At 39.9% G+C, this 21,817-nt stretch overlaps 1 protein-coding gene across 1 annotated transcript; it reads left to right on the top strand.

Annotated features, from left to right (window-relative positions):
* The first annotated feature begins 360 nt into the window (after positions 1 to 360).
* Positions 361 to 20,596, top strand: KCNJ5 (potassium inwardly rectifying channel subfamily J member 5). The gene is made up of 4 exons (XM_007425399.3): positions 361 to 680; positions 8,352 to 8,485; positions 10,978 to 11,924; positions 18,789 to 20,596. The coding sequence occupies exons 2-4, from the start codon at positions 8,454 to 8,456 to the stop codon at positions 19,160 to 19,162; spliced, it is 1,353 nt and encodes a 450-aa protein (XP_007425461.3). The 5' UTR covers positions 361 to 680; positions 8,352 to 8,453; the 3' UTR covers positions 19,163 to 20,596.
* The last annotated feature ends 1,221 nt before the right edge of the window (positions 20,597 to 21,817 follow it).

Raw genomic sequence — 21,817 nt, 5'->3', positions numbered from 1 at the left:
GGATTGGAGGTGCTTGAAGATGCAGCCTTGTTAACCAGGAAGGCTCGGTGGGCAACGGACAGGCGTCTGTGTTTTCTCAAGGTGACAGATGCTGTTCTCTCCTGATGCTTCTGCCCCATATTTGTCCTATTTGTGCAGCCTGAGAAGCAAAGCTTAAGCATATATCTCAGCCCCTCCTCTCCCTGGTTTCCCTCCCTCTCTTTCTCCACCTTTCCTTTCCCTTCTTGTTCATTCAGAACAGATGATGCTCTGATCACATGGAGCCCGTCTCCCTTCCTTCCCTTCCTTCCACCCCTTTAAATAGCTGTAATACACAGAGAATTCATTCGTACTATACAGACAGAGAGAGCAGCAGCAGCAGCAGGCAGGCACAGGGAGGGAAATTTAACAGGCAAAAAAGTGGCAACTGAGAAGATAGAGATGAAGACCAACAGTTCTAACTGAGAGAAGAAGGCATGGCTAAGCACAGGGGGTGTGAGCAGCGGCTCTGCCTGCATCTTTTGTTACAGCAAGCAGAGAGAAAGAGGGAGGGCAAAAAGAGGCTAGGATGAGAAGACCCTCCGTGTTTCTGGTGACAATGGCATGGGTCAGACAATCACAGAACAAGTGGGATCTTCATTCACCAGTGGTTTCACCAGCAGCTGCCCCCAGAGAGACTCCTTAGGTACCTCCATTTGCAGGTAAGTTGGCTTTCCTTCCTTGTTTGGGGTTGAGTTCTCTCTCATCCTTCTGGCTGAGGAAGGCAGGCGGTTCCAAGGATAAGAGCAGGGCTTCAGGTGATGGGAGTGGAAGAAGATACCAAGTACTTTGCTTTCAGATTTGCCAACTTGTCACAGGAGGATTGGGGCAATCCATTAAAGAGAAGAAAGAGAAGAACAGCTAACTTCTGGCTGTGAGTGCTGTGAGGCCCAAGCACTGCAGAAAGTATCAGAAGTTATTCTGGATTTTGCCTCAGTGAAAGGATCAGAGTAAATGAAGAAGGGGCAGTGGGTTTGAAATAAAGCTGCTGTTTAATGAAAAACGCACACAGGGTTAGGTGGGGTGCAGTTTTGCATAATGGGAATCGGACATATGTTGCTGTTTGTTTTAACCCTGCAAGCTGAGGTAAGCAGAGATCAGTGTTTAGACGATGTGTGGAGATGAATTTTCTGTTCAACTTTGAACCAAGCAGAAAGGAAGTAGTGGGGACCATTGTAATCTCACCACATCAAGAATTTTTAATCTGAACATCTGGATTCAAATCGATCTTCGCCTATTCAGGAAGTGGTTCCAAATTTCTCTTCAACTCACCCTTTCCATGTTGCTTTTGGTCTACTCTGATAATGCTCACCCTCTGCTGAAATGAATGCTAATTGCCTTTTTGAATTTTTATGTCTTTGCTCACATTTGTTCCATGTTATCCTTTATTATTGTCTCGAGACAGGGCCAAATTTAAATATCCAAGAATGAAATATGAATATGTGATTAGTTTAAATCCAGATCTTCCTCAATTACATATAAGAGAGTCTGATATTTATAGAAAGAACAGATCTCCAAATCAAAGGATCTTAACCATTCCTGCACCCCACAAGTTTGTTCCCCATAACTTCTTTCTTGTATGGGTATTTCTTCCATTATTATCATTTCCTATGCCTAGAAAAATAAACTGTTTGTAATATGTGCAAGGGGGAAATTTTTAAGGAGGTCACATAACTATAGGAAGCTTCAGCTGCCTCTAAATGCTTCTTTTCTTCTAAACAAACAAACCCTGCCTTTGAAGATCTCATGAGGCTTTACCACCAGGAAGAAAATTGTTTTCCTTTTTTCTTTGGCTGAGAAGGACCAGAAGTCAGGGAATTTAATCTATGGTTGGGGAAAACCCATATTTTCTTTGGTCATAATCTAGACTCTGATCAAATATCTTGGGAAGAGAATTCCCTTCCTTTAAAAAAAATTCTTTTGGTGGCTAGTAATATTTCTCTGCGAAATGCTGGTTTTATTAGCTCACCTGCATTTGTTGTTAAGGACATTTCCATGGTACTTTGTTAGATACTGTTGCTTTATAAACACAAATAAGGAATTTTATTATAGTTAACCATTGAAAACCTTAGTCTATATCCAGCTATTAACTGTTGGTGCCTGGAAATTTGGGAAGTTTCAGCTCCAACGCATGTGGAAGGTACATGGAAAGCTGATTTAGTCTTGCTCAAGCATTCAAGCACATTCATAAATTCCATCCTCTCCATCACATCCCCACCCCTCAAGAGTGACCAAAAGAATCCACAGCCTGAAGTGGGAGGAACGCTGTGCTTGAGGCAAATGAAACATCTGTTGCTCCCTGCTTGTCTCCTTCCTGCCCATGCTTTCCTGACAGCAACTTCAATATGCACACCTTACAGCAGACCAGCTTAGTGGCTAAATTGTAGGCCTAATTCTGCAGAGAATCTCTCTCATTTTGAGAGGTGCCAAAATGGCTTCTGGGCATACAGATGCCATGAGAGAGAGAGCTATGCATCTTTACGTTCAAAGAGGCAACTGAATGGCCTGGATCAAGAAGGTCACAAAGGGAAGCTTTGCCCTGGCATCCCACCCAACCTGGTGCATCATCTAAAGGATTAGCCTTGTACATCTAAGACAGCTTCATCCCTTCCACTTATCAAGACGGATCTTCTTCGGCAGGGTGTCTGCTGCAGTCCATGTGCAGTTCTAATTTGCTTTTCCACTATCTGTACCAATCTAACATATTGCTTTGAAGCTGGTAAGTTTGATGGCCAAAGGCTGATCTAATATGGAGGAACTACTCTTGATAATTCCTATCTCCATAGCTTGCCAATGAGCAAGGCAGAACTTAGATTCCACTCTCTCTCAGTTGAAGACAAGATAACGAATTGCTGGTTAGTCTAGAGAGGTGCTGCTTAAACCCCATGAAATTTGAAAAGGCACATCTTTTTTCTTGTGCTAGCCTAATAAGGAGTAGTCTTTTGGAATATACCCAAAGCAGCCAACAGTCAAAAAGGATGGGAGCTGTAAGGATCCCTCTGAAATAAAAGTTCTGTGGAATTTAGGAGGAAAGGAAGCCCCTCTCCATCCTTCATCCCAGCTTAGCAAAGGATGCTGGTCAAAAGTGTTTAAGAGAGATGAAAGAGCAGATTAGAAGCAAATGCAAAAGAGAGAAAGGATCATCATTTACTCAGAGTATCTTCAGGATCTGGGAAGGAGTAGCAAATCCACATAAAACATGTTTCCTTTGCAGAGAAACTTGAATCCATGGATATAAATCAATAAAATGGAAATGTAAAAGTGAGAAAAAGTTATTCCACATACTTGTTTGAAGGATCTCTGTAAATCCATGAATGCATATAGAGAACTGGCTGGGAAGTAGAGAAGTTGAAGTCCTACACACTAGAAGGGGGAAACAATGATACAGAGGAAGACTAAGCTAATTACTTCAACAGTGCTTGGAGCAACTAGCATTATTATTAATATAAGGATAAGTAATTTGGTTCTCAGGAGGCACTGAATGTGTTCTCCACCAGAAATTACTAGAGAGCCTGGATGAGAAGCTACTTTATTCGTTTCTCTTCCAGAAAAAAAGGGTTGTTATGACCACGGCAGCTATTTTGTGATAGGCATGTCCTCCTGGCAGTCATCTGGCCAAAGCACTCAAGACATCTCTAGATTTTCAACCATGCCCACAAGTTAAATAAATAAATAAACAAGAATGCCCTTAAATGCTACTTCTATTCTATTCTATTCTATTCTATTCTATTCTATTCTATTCTATTCTTCTGTCTTACCTTATCTTATATTAGTAATCTTGAAAAGAGAAAAACAATTCTGTCCCCACCCCCTTTTTTTCCTTTTCTGTCACCAGTTATAATCCAACTTGAAAGCCTTGGCATCACCTCATTGGTTTACCAGCAGAGTCTCTCTGTCTGCTCCAGCAGATGATTCATTGCTTCTGTGCTGGCAAAAGGAAAACTACTGGAGTTATATCACATACCCCTTCAATTTCTTGTTGATCATTTGAAGCAAAACAAAACTGAAAGTATTACTGCTTCCCCCCTCCCCTTTATAATATTGGAGAAACCAAAGAATCCTCCTTTTCCTTTTTCCTTCCAGAAGTACAGTATTTCCAGGACTATAACATTACCAGCATTTATCACCTGGAATTCTGTTGAAAGAATTGGAGAGGCTGCCTGGCTGCTTCAGTCAATCACGTTCTTTGTTACGTCTGTCAGTAGGTGGCTCATACAGCCCCTGAAGGATTTCATTGTAAGCTGGCATTCATTTCTCCCTCTGTCTCTCGCCTCTATCAGAAAGTGCTACTACCAAGGTAACAAAACAAAAAAGAAAAAACCCACCACCAACAACCTCCAGAAGATGAAATTCAAGCAATTTACATTAGCTCTGCTCTGAACTAAGGTTAAATATTGAATAGAAAATATAATCAAATCAAATCAGTTTATTACTGTCAGCCTCGTGGGGTAAACTAGATAGGAATCACAACCAGATGAGCTAATTTTACTTTATTGTAAGGCTACGTGGACAGAAATCTTGCAAGTCTGGAAGTATAATTCTTCCCCTCACCTCCTTTACAGCCCAAGAAACTAGGGAGGGTCACTTCTGAGCTTCTTGCCCCACTCACTATCCAGCTGTGGGCTATGCCGTCTCTTATCTGACCTTTCTCTAGGCAGCATCTCTTGGCCCCATCTCCCAAGGTCTTTTTCACACACCATCACACTTACAGCCATAAGACCAGATACAATAAAATATCTAATAGCAGAACTGTTACTTACATCTATATATATAACCAGAAAACAATAAGTATAATAGGATCTAAAAATAATTAAGAACATATATAATAAACAGAATAAAACAGAATAAAAATAGTATTATAAGAAGTGAGGAGCAAATGAAAATCCAGATTTAATTAATGGTATGGCCTATTGTACAAATGGTAGCACAAAACTGGGCAAATAGAAACTCTACAGAGAAAGTGGAAGGGTTCTTGTATTTTGCTCTGTGGCATCCTACAGTTGATCACCCTTATTTTTATTGGAGGAGGAGGAGGATGAAGATGATGGGGTATGGCTTTCAAATCATGTGATTGGGGTTTCTTAATGACTAAGTTAATATTAGTGAATGAAAATCTCTGACTACCAGATCACTCTTATCAAGGGGTGCAAGTGTCAGAGGAATATTGATTAGAGGGATATAAATACTGAGCCAAGCCATTGTTTGCATGGTTTGTGGACAAAATCACAATTGACTAACATGCTAAGTTATAGTAGCCCATGATTTACAGACTGCAACAGCTGGGTATGAATTGCAATGACCAGCTGAAGCTGGAACCAAGCAAATCCGTTTATGGTTTAGCATGCTGTATGAATCCAGCTATCATGAACATTGCTGTGGCTTGCCCACGAGTGTGAAATGATCCCCACCAACTTTGTGCCAACATGTTCACACCAAAACACATGTCCATCCTTCCAAACAGTGTATTTGTTGGCTATCAAAAGGCTATCATTCCATCTTTAGCCTGAGTAGAAATGGTTAAGGGGAGATATGATCATGGTCTTAAAAAATCCATAAAGGTCTTCCTCAATGAGGGTAAAATCAATGTCTTTTCTGTTGCTCAAAAGGACAGAAACACAAGGAATTTTGCACATTTTCCAAATAGCATGGGCAGTTTGACAATAGAACAAACTTCAACTGTACCAAAACTGGTGAGCGATCCTTCACTGGATGTGCTTAAGCAGAGCTGGACAGCCATGTGACAGAGATGCTTTGATTGTCTTCCAGATCCTGTTTGGAGGACCAAATGACATCTTTGATGACCTCTGAAGTCTCTCCAACTCTATAATTCTGGTTGATTTTATTTGGAGAGACCAACCGGTCAGAACAAATATGGCAGCTTCTCAACCAGCTGCCAAAACAGCGTATACCTGCCAGCTTTCTTGCTTCTCAACTATGGGTAGAGTGCATTCAAAATAACATCATTTATTATATATGAAATCATTAAAGAACAGCTCCTAATAACTGCAACCCGTGTTTTTATGAGATTTCCAAAGAAGTGGGTTTTATTTATTTCATACACATTATATAACTGACACAAGTTATATAGGCAGTTGATTGTTGGTTTCTGTCCTGACTGAATGTTTACTGGATTGAATTCATTGTTGCATTGTGGATGTGTGTCATGCTACTTGTTTCTTTGTTTCTCCGTTCTCTTTTTAAGAAGTGCATTTGGAGGAAAGTAAAGAAGTTACTGTCTGAAAAGGTTCTGCACCTCCTCAAAGGCATGAGACCCTTGATCTGTTCTTGTTTGTTTTGGACAGAAGAAAATGCACAGAGGGAAATGTGAAGTTCAGATGTTTCCCCTGCCCAAAGTCTGAGATCAGTTCTCCAGGTAGGGTTGAGAAAGGCTCCAGTCTAGGCCCTTTAAGAGCTGATCAAACCATGCCAGATGGACCTGTAAGACAGCTTCTCATATTCTACCCTGCACATGGTCTGGTGCCTGCCATCTTTATGCCAAGGATCTGCTGCTTGTTATACCAAGGGCCACACTTGATTTTTGACTGCTGGGCTAGGAAAGGTGGGTGCTCTTCAAGATGTAGGCAAGATATTGACAGAATGTAGATTTGACTCAATCAAAATTAAATGTCATAAATGCACTACTGCTAGTATAATTATTCTCCATATATTTGATTACTTTCCCCCTTAAATCACATTAACTTTTACAATTCAGCAGCAAGTTTTGGATGATCATTAAATATATGGAGAATAATCCTTCCAACTATACTTCATTTTTGGCATGCAGAACCCTGAGACTGCAGGTGACACACTCACCCTCTCCCCCCACCCTTTTTTCCAGAGAAAGCTCAATTTATCTCTCTGGAATCACACTTTAGTCATATTCAGCAGTCTAAATGCCAGAACTTTCTCTGCAAACACATGGAGGGACAGTAGCAACTCCCTCTGGATTTAGTTCATTCACCTTGAGCAAAATGTTGGACCTTTTTTTGAGGTCACTCCCAACCAGCTCCCTTTGGTATGTGAGTAAAAGCTTTGTGATATGAAGAAGGCTGATAAAAAGCCTCTTTATGCTCTTGATAAGAGGAGGAGAGTGGCCTTTCTCTTCTCCATTTTCAGCTATGGCCAATTTTGCAGTCTGTCCAAAGGAGCAAGTGGTTTCATGCGCAAAAGTGACATAATTATTCTCTTATTCTATTCTGTTTTACAAAGGTGGGGCTAGCTCAGAACAAACTAACCATCTCTGTGGCTGATGGACTCTGCACAATTGTAAACAGGCCACCTTCCATTGGGAGAAGCTCACAGATAGCCTGATATGTGATTGTCCCCTTTTGGGGAACTGCCTTTTTTTTCCTTTTCTTTCTTTCCCCTTATTTCATGTGGAAGAAAAAAGTGCTTGGAAATCAGCCTATCTTCTTGGCAGTCAGGTTTACCCCGGGCGGGGGGGGGGGGGGGGAAATAGAGAAAGAGAGAGAGAACATGTTTGAATTGGCTTCTATTAAATCCAAGCTTGTTTACTAATTAATTAATTTGACAAATATCCTGCCTTCCCCTGTGGCAAGCTGCATAATAGATCACCACTAATAACACAAGAAAAATACATGTTGGCATTACATAAAGTTGGGATAATAACTTAAAACTCAACTCCATGCAAGCATTCCAGAAGAGAGATCCAGTGGCTGAGTTTACCCAGCATAATAAACTGTGAAGAAAACATAGTTGATGTGCTTGTGTCACCAACTATGTTCAAACAAACCAACCATATTATGGTTCACCATGAAGGCCATACTGATCTCTCCATTCAGCCCCATTTCAGTCCCATTTCGGCCCCATCTAAGTGGGGCAAACCACTTGGCAAAAAATTGGCTTTCTCCTTGGAAATTGGGCACAGGCTTAGAGCAGGAAAACAAGAAGCTTTAATTTATAAGTGGGAAACCTGCAACCTTGTAGAGGTTACTGAACTAGAAGTCTTAACATCCTTCATTACTGGCCATACTTACTGGAGCTTTAGCATCATCTGAACATCCTGCTCTCATAACTTAAAGGAAGCGTTCACTGGTGATTGGATGACATCTCTTGACCAAAATGCACAGGTCTTGTTAAAACAGAATAAAGGAGATGAAATATATCTCTTGTGTGACTCATTTTCGTACATCTCTATATTTTGTGTACTTGTATCCCATTTGTTTCATCCGGTATTGTTTCACACTTCTGCTATTCTTATGTGAAAAATCAAAGCATATTACACACTCAGACGTTATGCTTGGCAAGCAGTAGGGCCTTCCTCCGCTCCATGTCCATTGTGACTTTGCAGTCTCCTGTTCTTGTCGTTGCAGCCACTGAAGGGAGAATGAAGAAGGAGCATTAACTCTACTTAGAACATTAATGACTCTGACAAGCTTTGAATTCAGGAGTTTAAGAATCCAAGCCAATATCCTATGTCTTGTATTACACTTCCTCTCATACTGAGGTAAGGAATATTTCTCATGGATCTACTTTGCCTTGCATTGCCCTCTGAGTAGCTTCCATTTTTCTGTGGAAGTCAGGTTGGTAACTTGTTTTACTGCAAAGTGTTTTCAGGTTTTTAACCCAATCAAAATACAATTGCAGAATTGCTGATCCTGTTTTTTGCAGGATCCATATTATCCTTCCTCGACGTTGCAAGTTACATATATATTGGACTTCAGTTCTGGCTGGGAACTGTGCAGTTGACATCCATCACAACTGGAGAATGCAAGATTTGTGAGGATGATTCAGACAGTGAGTTCTTGGGCTCCTGATTATGACCAACTCAAACTGAGGAGGTGACACAAATTTGCTGGTCTTTTAATGAAGCTGATGGAATAGCCTGATAAAATGGCAGCTGGACAGTACATTCTCTTCCTCAGTTGGTCATTCTCTTTATTTCTCCATGCTCTCCAAGTCTCCCTCCCTTGATACTCCATAATATCAATATTATAATGCTTGTATGGCTCAGTTTTTAAAGTAAGTTGGGGGCGGGGGGAGACAGTGACATATCCTTCTATTCTTTCTTCCTCCCTTCTGGGGCCTTCCAAATAATCTGAAGTTATACAACTCCAGAATTTCCAGCAACAATTTAACAGAATCCACACTTTTGCCATAATCCCAAACAGAAAAATGTACATTTTGTCCCACTGAAAATACTGCTGGAGAAGAAATTCAGCCAGAAATATCCTAAAATATCTCTACATTTTTGCTAAGGCATTCCTTTGAAAATCTGGTCCTGAGAAAACTCAGGGTGCATGGGAGATTCTTGGAACAAAAGGATTCCCTGTTTCCTGGATTTAGGTTTTGAAAGAAGCTGGGGTAACCAATGCTTGCTTTTCTTTTGAGGTGAACATTTGGGAGATCCTGAGATTTATTTCTAGCTCTGAGTTTGGTGAAATTCACATATCCATTTGTTCTCCTTGGTTCTTCTGCCATTTGACTTGGGGTCTTATTTGTGCTTTTCAAAACTAGATTTGTATAATTATATTCTTTAATGTAGCTTAGTTATATTGCTTCATCATGAATCCTAACCCTAACTCCATGAGAAGATCAAAGTCAGAGAATTAAGAGAGTTGATTAGGTTTTCATAGGATTTGTGCTATACAGTATGTGGCATTGTGTCTGCCTCTGTGTGTCTGTGAAGTACATTGGGGCTGGTAAGCAGTTCTCCACAGGAGATTCCTCTTTTGCCCAAAGATAAATGATAGGATTTTTTTTCTCAGAAAAATAAAGGGATGCCATTAATAAATACAAAATCTCCTGTTATTTTTCAATTATTGCTTGTTTACTGGAGGAGAAATGGGCCGGGGGTGGAGATTTAAAAATTCATTTGCACCTATCTTATGTGTAAAGGAATGTGGAGATAAGCTTGAAGAATGTATGCAGAAAAGAAACAGTCCAGGGAAAGGAGAAGACATAAGAAAGAAATTCAAAATAATGTCACCTTCATTCCGTTTGATATAAAAGGGTGCAGAGAGAAATTTCAGTAGGCCTTCAAGATTAGGTTGTTATACCCTATAACAATAAAATGGCATTCCTCTAAACCTTGCTCTGTTTCTTGATTTGGCCTATCTCAAAGAGCTGACATTATAAGATCTAACAAATTTGGTAAAATCATAAGACTGTGCAAAGTATTCTAAAGAGATGTTTTGCAGTGTGCCCTAGCACAGTGTTGTCCAAACTTGGCCACTTTAAGATGAGTGGACTTCAACTCCCAGAATTCCCCAGCCAGCAGGAGTTGAAGTCCACTCATCTTAAAGTGGCCAGGTTTGGACAACACTGCCCTAGCATGACCATAGCACCTCTCTCCAAACTGATAAAGCAGCTTTGTTGTTTGCACAGCTGAATATTATCTCCAGTAGTGTGTGTGTGTGCATGGACATATGCACGCATGTCTGCATAGGCAACACTTCCATTGGAACCTCCAAGGCAGCAGAGTGTCTATCCATGTATACACCTGTGAAGACAGCTGGGAAGAATTTTCAAAGCCGTCCTTCAATCTTTGCAAAAGGAACAGGTGCTTGAAGATTAGGAGATAGGTTTTGTTCAGGCTAATGTGTTTTGCAACACACTCCTTTCAAATGTCTTGCACCATCTTATTCAATAAATTCAGGGACATTTTGAACAAAGGTAACTCTGACACTTCAACTGATAAAGTTAAGGAACCAAAAGATTAAGGGGGGGGGTGGAAATAAGATTATTTTATGGATAAAGTGAATCACCACCATGTCAATGTCCATGAAAATGTACTATAACCACCTTAGGATGCTCATCTAAAGATCTGGATCCACTTTCCCTGAACTGCTGTTCTACAAACATTTTGGATGTCAATTCACATCATTACCAGCCCACATAGCTTATAGTCACAAATATCAAGAGAGAAATAGATTGAGGAAAACAATTTTACTTATTCTGATAAGGTAGAGTTACCTTTCTTTTTCCTCTGTTATGTAGCCCAACCATGGCTGGAGATTCAAGAATCTTCATGAATCAAGATATGGAAATTGGTGTCACCCCCAGAGAGCAAAAGAAGATTCCCAAACAAGCCCGGGATGATGTCCCAATTGCCACTGATCGAACACGTCTTTTGGCAGCTGAAATCAAGAAACCACGCCAGCGGTACATGGAAAAAACTGGCAAGTGTAATGTTCATCATGGGAATGTCCAGGAAACTTACCGATATCTCAGTGATCTTTTCACCACTTTGGTGGATCTCAAGTGGCGCTTTAACCTGCTTGTGTTTACCATGGTTTACACCATCACTTGGTTGTTTTTTGGTTTCATTTGGTGGCTCATTGCCTATATCCGAGGAGACTTAGACCATGCAGAAGATGAAGACTGGATCCCTTGTGTTGACAACCTCAGTGGGTTTGTCTCAGCCTTTCTGTTTTCCATTGAGACGGAGACCACTATTGGTTACGGCCACAGGGTGATCACTGAAAAATGTCCTGAGGGCATCATACTGCTTTTGGTCCAGGCAATCCTGGGTTCCATAGTCAATGCTTTCATGGTGGGGTGCATGTTTGTGAAGATCAGCCAACCAAAGAAGAGGGCAGAGACCCTCATGTTCTCTAACAACGCTGTGATTTCCATGCGGGATGAAAAATTGTGTCTCATGTTCCGGGTTGGAGACCTAAGGAATTCCCACATTGTAGAGGCATCTATTCGAGCCAAGTTGATTAAATCCAAACAGACCAAAGAAGGGGAATTCATCCCCTTGAACCAAACAGACATCAACGTGGGATTTGACACAGGTGATGACAGGCTGTTTCTGGTATCCCCACTCATCATTTCACATGAAATCAACGAGAAGAGTCCCTTTTGGGAGATGTCACGTGCCCAGTTGGAGAAGGAGGAGTTTGAAATTGTTGTAATTTTAGAAGGGATGGTGGAAGCAACAGGTAAGTCTTCAGAGTACAGATGCTATTTTTCCTAAAGGTGATGTCAAGCCTTCAGATGTTAAAGGAGGTAACTTTTGGTAACCTGTAGAGATATGAGCCCATGTGGTATGTTTTTCTCCTTCCATTATTTTAAGGTTCTGGAGGCTGGGAGGCAACATAGCAATGCATTAATGTCACTAGGCAGAGCTAAAATATTTTGCCTTTTTTTATTTTTAGGGTTAGTTATTGGCTCAGCAGAAGGCAGAACCTACTCACCCTTAATTTAGCTCCAAAACATAGCAGGGCGAGCCTTGGTTAGTATCAGGGAATTTCTAGGCCTTGAATCAGACCCTTTTTGTTGGGATTGATGTGGTTGGATGTTATGTTGTCCCCCAGATGATGGTTTTTATAAGGTTGTTTCTTTTAACTTGTGAATCTGCTCAGAATCGTTTTGGTGTTAGGGTATTGTAACAGAAACTTGGAAGTCTGACAAAGCCTCTCTCTACTTCAACTCACAATCAAGGTGGAGTTCTTTTGAATTTGGTGTTTTGTTTTCTCACACAGCTTTATACTTTCCCAGGACTGAGATATCTTTTCTGTAAAAGCTCCACATTCTCCTGGCATTAAAGCCAGATCCAACCTAACCACACGCCAGCCAACATGAAAACAGAGCTCTTGCAAACTTAAAGCACACCTCTATCATGCTTAACTCAATTGTAGCTTCAGCCAGTAATGGAAGTGCTAATTTGAATGGACACCATGATTTGTAGCATCCCCTTTTCCTTGTTTTAGGAAACACTAAATGCTTGTAAAGATACCTAATATAGTTCTAAGTATTCACGTTCCTAGACAAATAACCCACAACCTCATGGCAAGTAGGAATGTATGAAGAACATTCTTTGTTGACCATACCTGTGTTATTAAACTGAAATTTCATTTTAGGGATGGGCAGGATATTGGTTGGTGAAGACCAAGCAACCTTTAGGATGAGCTATAAGACACATCTATTTGTAAGTGGTGTAGAGCCATCTCATGGCTGCTATATTAAACAGGATGCTAAATTAAATCACCCATTTGATTGGATCCAATGAAGATGTTCATAACTCAGCTCTTCGAAAAAGTATTTGCAACTCAAGATTCCTTTGGTGGGTGTGGACTTTGCAATCATAAAGAAGTTAATGCTATGTCCAAATCAATTAGCTTTCCTTCTTTGGCATTTTGGAATGTTAATAAAACATTTAGTCCACTGGTGACATTAATTACAGCTTCTATCTTTGACATTTTCTGGAATCAGCTTGGACTGCCTGTCTTTGTTGATGTAGATGATTAAGCAATGGACTCCTCTTAGCAGTCCTGACAGCTGCTTCTCCTTTCTCTTGGTGATGGTTCCCATTTTAATCTTGGTTTTCTTCTGGATGATTTTTAAAACCTTCACTCTATGAAGGTTTTAGATGGTTCTGTGTGGTCCAAGCATATAGAAAAGGCTAACCTATCAGTAGTGCAGTGGTAGATCTAACTTGGAAATGAAACCCTGTCATATTTCAGAAAGAAATTATATATTATTTTATTTTATTTGTAAATCTAATAAAACTATTCTCTGGAATTATGGAGATACTCAGTTAGCTACCCCCATTACTATAAAGGCTTTCCAAAAAGAAGAAGAAAATATTGCATATGGCCACATCAACTCAGAAAATGACGTTGATCCTGTTTGCTACTGCCCTATCACCTGTTTTTCTTTAAGTCATCATCTGCCCCCATGACTGTAGAGACCTTTTCTTTTGTCCTGAGGCCCAACCTTGGCTACATGACTGAATGCTAAAATGCAAACTCTTAAAACTGGTGGTCTTGTTGCAAATCAAGCCTGGTCCATCTCTGACAAGGATTCCCTTCAAGGATGCCAGATGTTACACACAGAGATTATCTTTAACAGGTGGCTTATCTATAAATTAAGATTCTTGTGTCAGGAATGATGGAATGAGATTATCTGTCTACAGTGCTTCTGCTTTCAGAAACGAAGCATGACTAATGGGGTACAAGAGGAAGTCATTACCAGTAACAATCTTGCAATTAAAAGCATGATAAAAACATATGCCTTCCAAATGAATCTCTTCCACCCAAAAGATGCATCCAGGGCATTAAGCAGGTTGTATCATTGTTGTAGTCGAATAGTTGTAGCTGCATTTCAATGCACCTGAGTGCACCAGCTTTGGAAAAGCTGTTCCACAGCACTGTGGAGCACCAACTCCCAGGATTCCCTAACCAGCATGGTCCTTGCTGAGAATCCTGTGAGTGAAAGATTATACATTTGGTTGGGGAAATACAGCTATGCATGAATGTATGATGTATTGCCAAAACACAGACACAAGAAAACTGCACCAATATGAACTAAAAACATGAAAGAAGGTGGGAACAATTTATTTTATTTTATTTATTTTATTTTGTTTCCTTGGTGTGGGCTTTGGTTGAGAGAATTTTGTTGCTTCAGGATGAGTAGTTGCTCAGGAAGCAGGGTGCTGATAAGGTGGCTTCCTTTACATCAGTGTTTCTCAACCCTGGCAACATTAAGATGCGTGGACTTCAACTCCCAGAATTCTCCAGCCAGTGTGCTGGCTGGGGAATTCTGGGAGTTGAAGTCCATGCATCTTAAAGTTGCCAAGGTTGAGAAACACTGCTTTACATCCTTCTATTGATCATCAGGATTTAAGCAATGATTGGGTGTCAAAATTCTGTTTTTTTGCAGAAATGAACGCAGGACAGCTTTGAACTGTAAACAATGGTCATATGGAAGTGCCCCCACCCCTATGATGACAATATATCAGCCTCCTGGACTCTTTCTTTTTTAGTAATTGTTTTGTATAGGTTTTAGGTTTTATGTAATTTTATTCTTATTTATTGTTTTAATGAGTTGTGAGCCACCCAGAGTCCCCCATTAGGGGGAGATGGGTGGGGATAAATTTAATAAATAAATAAATAAATAAATATGTGAGTGTCAGAACAAAAACGACGCTGACCCTAAATTCATCCCTGTGGATTCATTTTCCAATTTTGCTATTCAGAACCTGCTTTGTCAAATCTGCCCTTCAAACTGTTTTTGAAGTGTAATTGGAAAGAAAGCTTTCCAGCCTAGTTAACAGAATGTATAATGAAAAGCTGAAATCTTGTATAATTTATCCAGGAGAAAATCACATTGGATTCACTGGGACTTACCTTTGAGTGAAAATATATTGCACTGCATTGAGTACTATTTGTTAAGTCACTTACTGGATCATGTTCATGTGCCAATTACTCCATTTAAGACCTTCACGCATGCTGTCTGTCCCTGAAGATCATTTTATGTCAAAAGTTGGATCTGAATGTCAACAGTTTTGTGATCTGCCAAATATCTGACTCTCCAAAGAGTATTTGGAGAATTCAGCAAAGGCAAATTTTCAAAGCTGCTTTGAAAAATATTGAAATGGACTTGAAACCCATGACCATTTGGCATCTAACAAGTGAGGAGGAGAGGTTGCATTCACATTTGATGACATCACCTTTCTTTGTGGTTTCCCAGGACATAGAGGAGCCGTTGCTAAAAAGGAGAAAAAAATGTAAAAGCAAAATAATAAAACAAAAACAAGAGGCTGTGTGCCCTCTATGCACTCCACTTTGCCTAAGTTATTTGCTCCAGTTTGTCTGAGTTATATAATGAATGTCTTGGCTGATTCAATTAGAGAACATTAAGAAGTATAATTTTGGGCAACTATTGTTCTCTTTTCTCCAAGCTTTCAGACCATGCTTTGTTGACAATTAGCCAGTCATAGATTTATTATTTTTAATTTTCAAATAAGGGCCTTGGAACACAGGATTTCGGTAAGAATTTTTCTGCTTGCAGTGCTTCTTTTCATTGCAAAGGAAATCGAACATTAATCAGATGATAATGCAGCAAGGTGCTTACTAGGAGTTGACCTGTCTCTTGATGTTAAGACTCATGGCATCTAGTGGACGCTACAATGACATCATAGTAATCATGATATCATCATGCAAAAAACAAGCTTTGTGTTAGTCTCACCAGGATGTCATGATGTAAATGTCACACCGTATATTATTCATACCATTTGTATGGTGATTTTGCAAATTGAGTGATACCACTTCTCCCCACCACCCTGACATGTACAGTGAGACTAGATTGGTGAGGTCTGATACTCCAAATAATACACATTCAAGAGTTAATCTGAAGCAAGGACTGCCTTCCAGATATCAGCCCAGCCAACATGATCAACAAGCAAAGATGGTCACTATTGTATTTGCATTGCTGTGTGTAGCTGGGTTACGATGCAATTTCTTTGTTTTTTATTCAGTTTCAGGGATCTCCAAACAAATCATGGCTTGTTTTAGGCCAGGAAACCTTGTTTGAGAATGTGACCTCAAGAATGCATGGGGTTTGTTTGTTTTTATAACTTTCTTGCTTATATTACATCTGAAGACAGGCTGAGAGTTGTTTTATTGGATGAATCTTTAGTTTGATCTAGCACAGCAATTCTGATGTCAGAATGGGAAATCTGTAGCCCTCCAGAAATTCTCCCCAACCCAACACCTTAACCAATGGTTAGACTAGAATAAGGATGCAACAATGGCAGAATCGGAAGGAAGGAAGGAAGGAAGGAAGGAAGGAAGGAAGGAAGGAAGGAAGGAAGGAAGGAAGGAAGGAAGGAAGGGCTTAAATTACTTTACTGGAGTTTTAGTCAAGAGTGGCAGGCCATAGCATGCTCTTTTGGGAGCCTTCAGGAACATCATAGTATTGTGTCACCAAAATACAGTGGCATGCTTTCTCAGTTGTTGTTTTAAGTAAATGTGTCCATTAACCTCCCACACATTTAACTGAACAATTTGAATGTTTAAAAAATGCATTTGTCCACCCTACACCAGATAGCAGGGACAGAGTGTTGCAGGTACTCACTCCAAATGTCACAACTGTGATTATATTCTTGTCAGTAACTCTGTCTTGTCTGGAAGACTTTGATTTTCAAGGATAGTTATGCCCCTCCAATGATGGTATTTTACAAAATGCTGAAAATTGTACTCTTTGGGAAGGCATTGCAGTTCAGCTGACAGTAGCAAGAGTAATGGTCATAGTTTTTATTCATGGCATTTACTGGAGGGGTTTTTTTTTAATGGGTTTGGGTTCATGCATATTTTATAGATTTATATTTAGAGGAGTTTATTGTAAGCCTTTATTGTAGAATTGTAAGAATAAGCAACTTACAGATGTTTGCAAATAAATAAATAATTTCGCCAAACCCCTTCCAGCCTTGAATAACGTAAAGGATGACTCTCCCCTTTGATTTAAATAGCACGTTGTGTACCCCCAAAAGCAAAAGACATTACAATAAAAGAATTAAAATCTATAAGGACTTTTGGGAGCCTGGCTTGTCAATCTTGAATTCCCCATAGTTCTGAGATTTTGATATAGTGTTCACACTACATTTGAGCATCTGTAAGCATCATTTCCAAGGTGTGGCTGCAGAGGAAAGGCTTGCATGAGAATTGCCCCTCGGGGTCACCAGTCTTCTACTGAATGGATTGCGCTGTGTTCAAATGTTAAACATAGAGTTCATGTGCATGCAGGAGTTCACACTTCAGGCAAGCTAAGAGTCAATAGTATTCATTGACCTCTTGTGTAACCTTGGCTCTAATATCTCCTTCTGTCATCTTTATTTTGGTCAAGGAAAAAATAAGCAAGAAAATGAAATTTGGGAGCTTAGGCTGGAAGTGTCAGGTGGCCTCCAAACTGGACATTTAGGGGAATCTGAAGTGAGTCTGAATATTGTTAGTTGTCTTTCAAAAGATGTCCAGCTTGCTAAGCTGTGCATCCTGGTACAATTAACTCCAATGTGCATGTGATAAAAAAAAGAAGAAGAAGAAGAATCTCTGAATGCTATTATGGAGCAATTATCAGATGCTTCAATTGTGTTTGAGTTATCCCTCCTGGGGTTTATGAAAAAAGGGCCTTTCAGCACAAAGGCCAGTGGAAATTCAGAATTTGTGTTGATGAACTCATGTCAAATTGCCTGTCTTAATTGAATATTTCCAGCAGGAGAGAAAGGAAGGGTAAATTCAATGTGGACTTCCAAATCAGGATCAGGTTTTCTCATGAGGACAAGAATTGTTCCAAGACCCAACTGCAAAATAGCCATTTTATACTAGAGAATGGAGGTTGCCTAATGTAGAGGGTTGGATTCTGTTCTGCTTTCTGTCATTTCTATCTTGTGCTGAAGAAGTCGCACTGAAAGCCAACAGATCAAGCTTATTGAAATGAGGAGGTCTAATGTCTAGGGCAGTGTTTCTCAAACTTGGCAACTCTAAGATGTGTGGACTTCAACTCCCGGAATACCCCAGCCAGCCTGGGCTATTCTTTTCAGATATGCTGGGTGTCAGTACTCAAAACTCCCAGTCAGCATGGCCAACAGGATATGAACATGAAGAGTTTTCTCCCCTCCCTGCCCCCCCCCGCAACATTTCTTTCCAGCCACCTTTTTTAAAATGTGGGTTTCTTTCCAATTTTGTAGCATAAAGAAGATATGCAATGAATTTTACTTTTTAAAGAAGGGAAGGGAAGTCTAATCAAAGCACATCTTATACAATTAAACAATTAACACTGTAGCCATTTTAGTGAATAATAGAAAAAAACGGGAGATCAGGCATATAAACTAGTATGCACAACCCACATTTTTACAGTACATAACTATCTAAACAAGTCTCTCAATGGTAAAATGTTTTGGTTCAAGCATAGAAAGAATGTCATAGCTGTGCACATTATTTTTTTCCATTTAAGCATCAGGGAAGGTTATGCTTTTAGTATTCACTAGATCTACTGAACATCTGTTTGTTTTTTCTCTCCTATAGGGATGACTTGCCAGGCTCGGAGCTCCTACATGGACACAGAAGTGCTTTGGGGACACCGTTTTACCCCTGTCCTTACCCTAGAGAAGGACTTTTATGAGGTTGACTACAACAGTTTTCATAGTACCTATGAAACCAATACACCTTCTTGCTGTGCCAAAGAACTGGCTGAGTCTTTCAAGGAAGGACGGCTCCTCAGCCACCTATCTACCACGAACCTCCTGAATGGAGAGGAAACAGAAGAAGCAGAAGAGGAGAAAGAACAGCAGGAAGGGATGGAGAAAGAAGAGAACAGAAATGAAGGCCTAGAAGCAATTGAACTGAATGGAACCAATGGAACAACAGGAGAGATGAAGGAGAGCCTGTTTTTAAAATAGTAAGACTTGAGGAATGATAGAAAATTCAGACTCCCTTGCCATGGAGGAGGCAGAAGAAGAGGTGGGACAACCTAAGTCTAGAAGATAATGTTCTCACTCCGATGGGTATTACTGGATTGAGCTGTACCTCTCCATATAATTTTAGTTTCTCCATTCCATTCTGGAGATTACTATGAGGATTTTATTCACTGTTTTGAGGATACATGAAAACTAACCAGCTTAAGGAAATATAATGGCAGTGTAGATTATCATTTATCTTGAACTGTCCCCCCCCCCCCTTGCAATGTGAGTCTTCTGCACAGAGGGAGGAATTTTAAAGGGGAGGGGAGACTTGGCAAAACAAATGTAGCTATGAAATTCTTCTGTCCTTAATTTATTGGAAATGCTAATTGCTGAATAAAAAGAGAAAAGGGGAAATGGGGGTGGGGAACAGGCCTTCTGTATTTGGCCAAGTGTCTGTTGTAACTTTCTGTGTGATGGGACATAGGTGTGATCATTTATCTTTGAGATTCTGTCTACTGTGACTTCAGCCAAAATAGGAAAAATTATCATTCAGTGGAGGAAAGGAACTCACTTTCTGATCCGAAGCATTAGTGGTTTGTTTTTCCTATTATGATTTATGTAAAAGGTAAACAGGGGCAACTAATGTTCTAGCTTCAAATGAATTAGGAACTCAATGGCTAATTGGCTTTTTGGTTGTCTAAAGGACATTTTGAAACATGTTCTTTATTTCTTAGACTTCTATCCTGCCTTACCCCCAGGCATTCAAGCTAGCATCCATAACATGTCCTCCTTCAACAATTCCACACAGTTTCAGCTACCTTTTGAGATAGGTTGGGTTGTGAGAGAAAGACTCGCCCAAAGGACCACACAATGGCTGAAGTTGGACCTGAATCATAAAATCTAGATTTGAATGTTGGCATGCAGTCATCAAGTCTAGCTTCCAGATTTATATTTTATTATGTTAAGTATCACATTAATACAATTAAATATAATTCATGTTTATTCATCATATTTACAGTATGTTGGTCAGGTTGTCAGAGCATTGCATCCTAGAGGAAGATATCAGCTGTCTTAGCTAATTATAAAGTTGATATAAGTCCCTCCACCAATTAATCAATTTATTTTTTGTCCAGTCAGGACAAGATTCATCATCAAATCCTAACCAATTATTTGTGTGTTGGTGGGGGTGATGTAAAAAAACCCTGGAATGATGGGAATTGGAAGACTAAAATAAAAAGGTGAAAACCCTGAATAGGCACACCCACATTGGACCATCTTGAGGTATCTGCTCCTGAAATGCTGTTAAAAGATGTCCAACTGCTTTTATACCATTTATTTCCTGCATTTGTCAGTGTGGTACATGGCCCCTTTACAGCAAAGAATCTGAAGTGGGGAGAACTTGCTTGCAGTTGCTTATAAAAATAAAGACTGAACTGGATTCTGAATGAACTTTTGTGTCCATCAAATCTGTCATCCTGTCCACAGTGCTTCTCTGGCACCTCCTATGATATAAATTGGTGGCCTTTTCCCAAATCCCAATATTCACATTATTTTTGCAAACAACAATGGCATCCAATCATCTACTACCATACCTTCTTTGAACAAAATGACAACATCATTCCAAACAAGATAAAACCATAGGGATATACATTTATGGCACTTTTTTTTAGGAAGAAATGGCCAAGAGAGCTCAGTGAAATTTCACTCCACTAAGAACTTTCTCGCAGCCTTGCAATGGGCTCGGCAATGAGTTCCCAGAAATGATTATCATACATTTTTTATCCATATTTTGACTCTGAATGTGACTGCCAAGTGTGTTGTCACTGGTCAACAAGAAAAAGGAGAATCAAAGAAGCTGTTTACCCAGATGCAGCTTATATGTTCACACATTTATTTCCTCATTTTCTTCCCCCTTCTGTTTCCACCTTGTCATATTGCTCTTGGTCTTCTCCAGTCAAACTCTGATGCTTTTTTTCTTTGTTTGTCTGAAGTTCAACCCACACAAATGGAATCCAAAATCTGTCTGGAATCTTGAAAGTGACGACAAGGAGTTGGGGGGTGGGGAGGGGAGATTCACCGGCAGATGAAAATAATCTGTAAAAAGTCTCTGGCAGAATCTATTCTCATTTGATCCAACACACTTTTCCTCTGTAAAAATTATCCCTTTGGGATGGAGAGAGATGACACTAAATGTGCCCTTATGATAAAGCATGACTCTAGGAATGCTAAATTCCCACTGGATTCCATGAGATTTTTTCTTTGGACCATTTTTCAATGGAGGTACGCAGGGTGGTTCTCAATCTTAAATCAGCCTCCTTCAAATTGGTGCCCTATGATGTTTTGGTCTACAATTTCACAATCTCCTGGTGACATGGGGCTTATGAAGTTGAAGTTCAACCATACCAAGTATATCAGTGGTACCCACTGCTGCTTTTAAAATACTGTTGGGGTGTGTATGTCTGTGAACATGTGCATACATGTGTGAGAAAGAAAGTGTAACAGTCCAATCCTAGGGTGATTGAGGAATAATATCCTGTGGACCTTTAAAAGTGAGCAAGGAGGTTGTTTACTACAGAACTCTAACAAGCCAAGTTGTTTCCTATTGGCTGTGACCTGCTATGGTCAAATGCTTCTGATTTAAAAACTATCAAG

The sequence above is a fragment of the Python bivittatus genome, unplaced genomic scaffold (genome assembly GCF_059951505.1).
Source record: "Python bivittatus isolate LINGU-HERP-01145 unplaced genomic scaffold, Pbiv_v1 ctg000320_np1212, whole genome shotgun sequence".
Taxonomy (NCBI): Eukaryota; Metazoa; Chordata; class Lepidosauria; order Squamata; family Pythonidae; genus Python; species Python bivittatus.
Note: the sequence above shows the minus strand (reverse complement) of the source record. Positions and strands in the feature narration are given on the sequence as shown.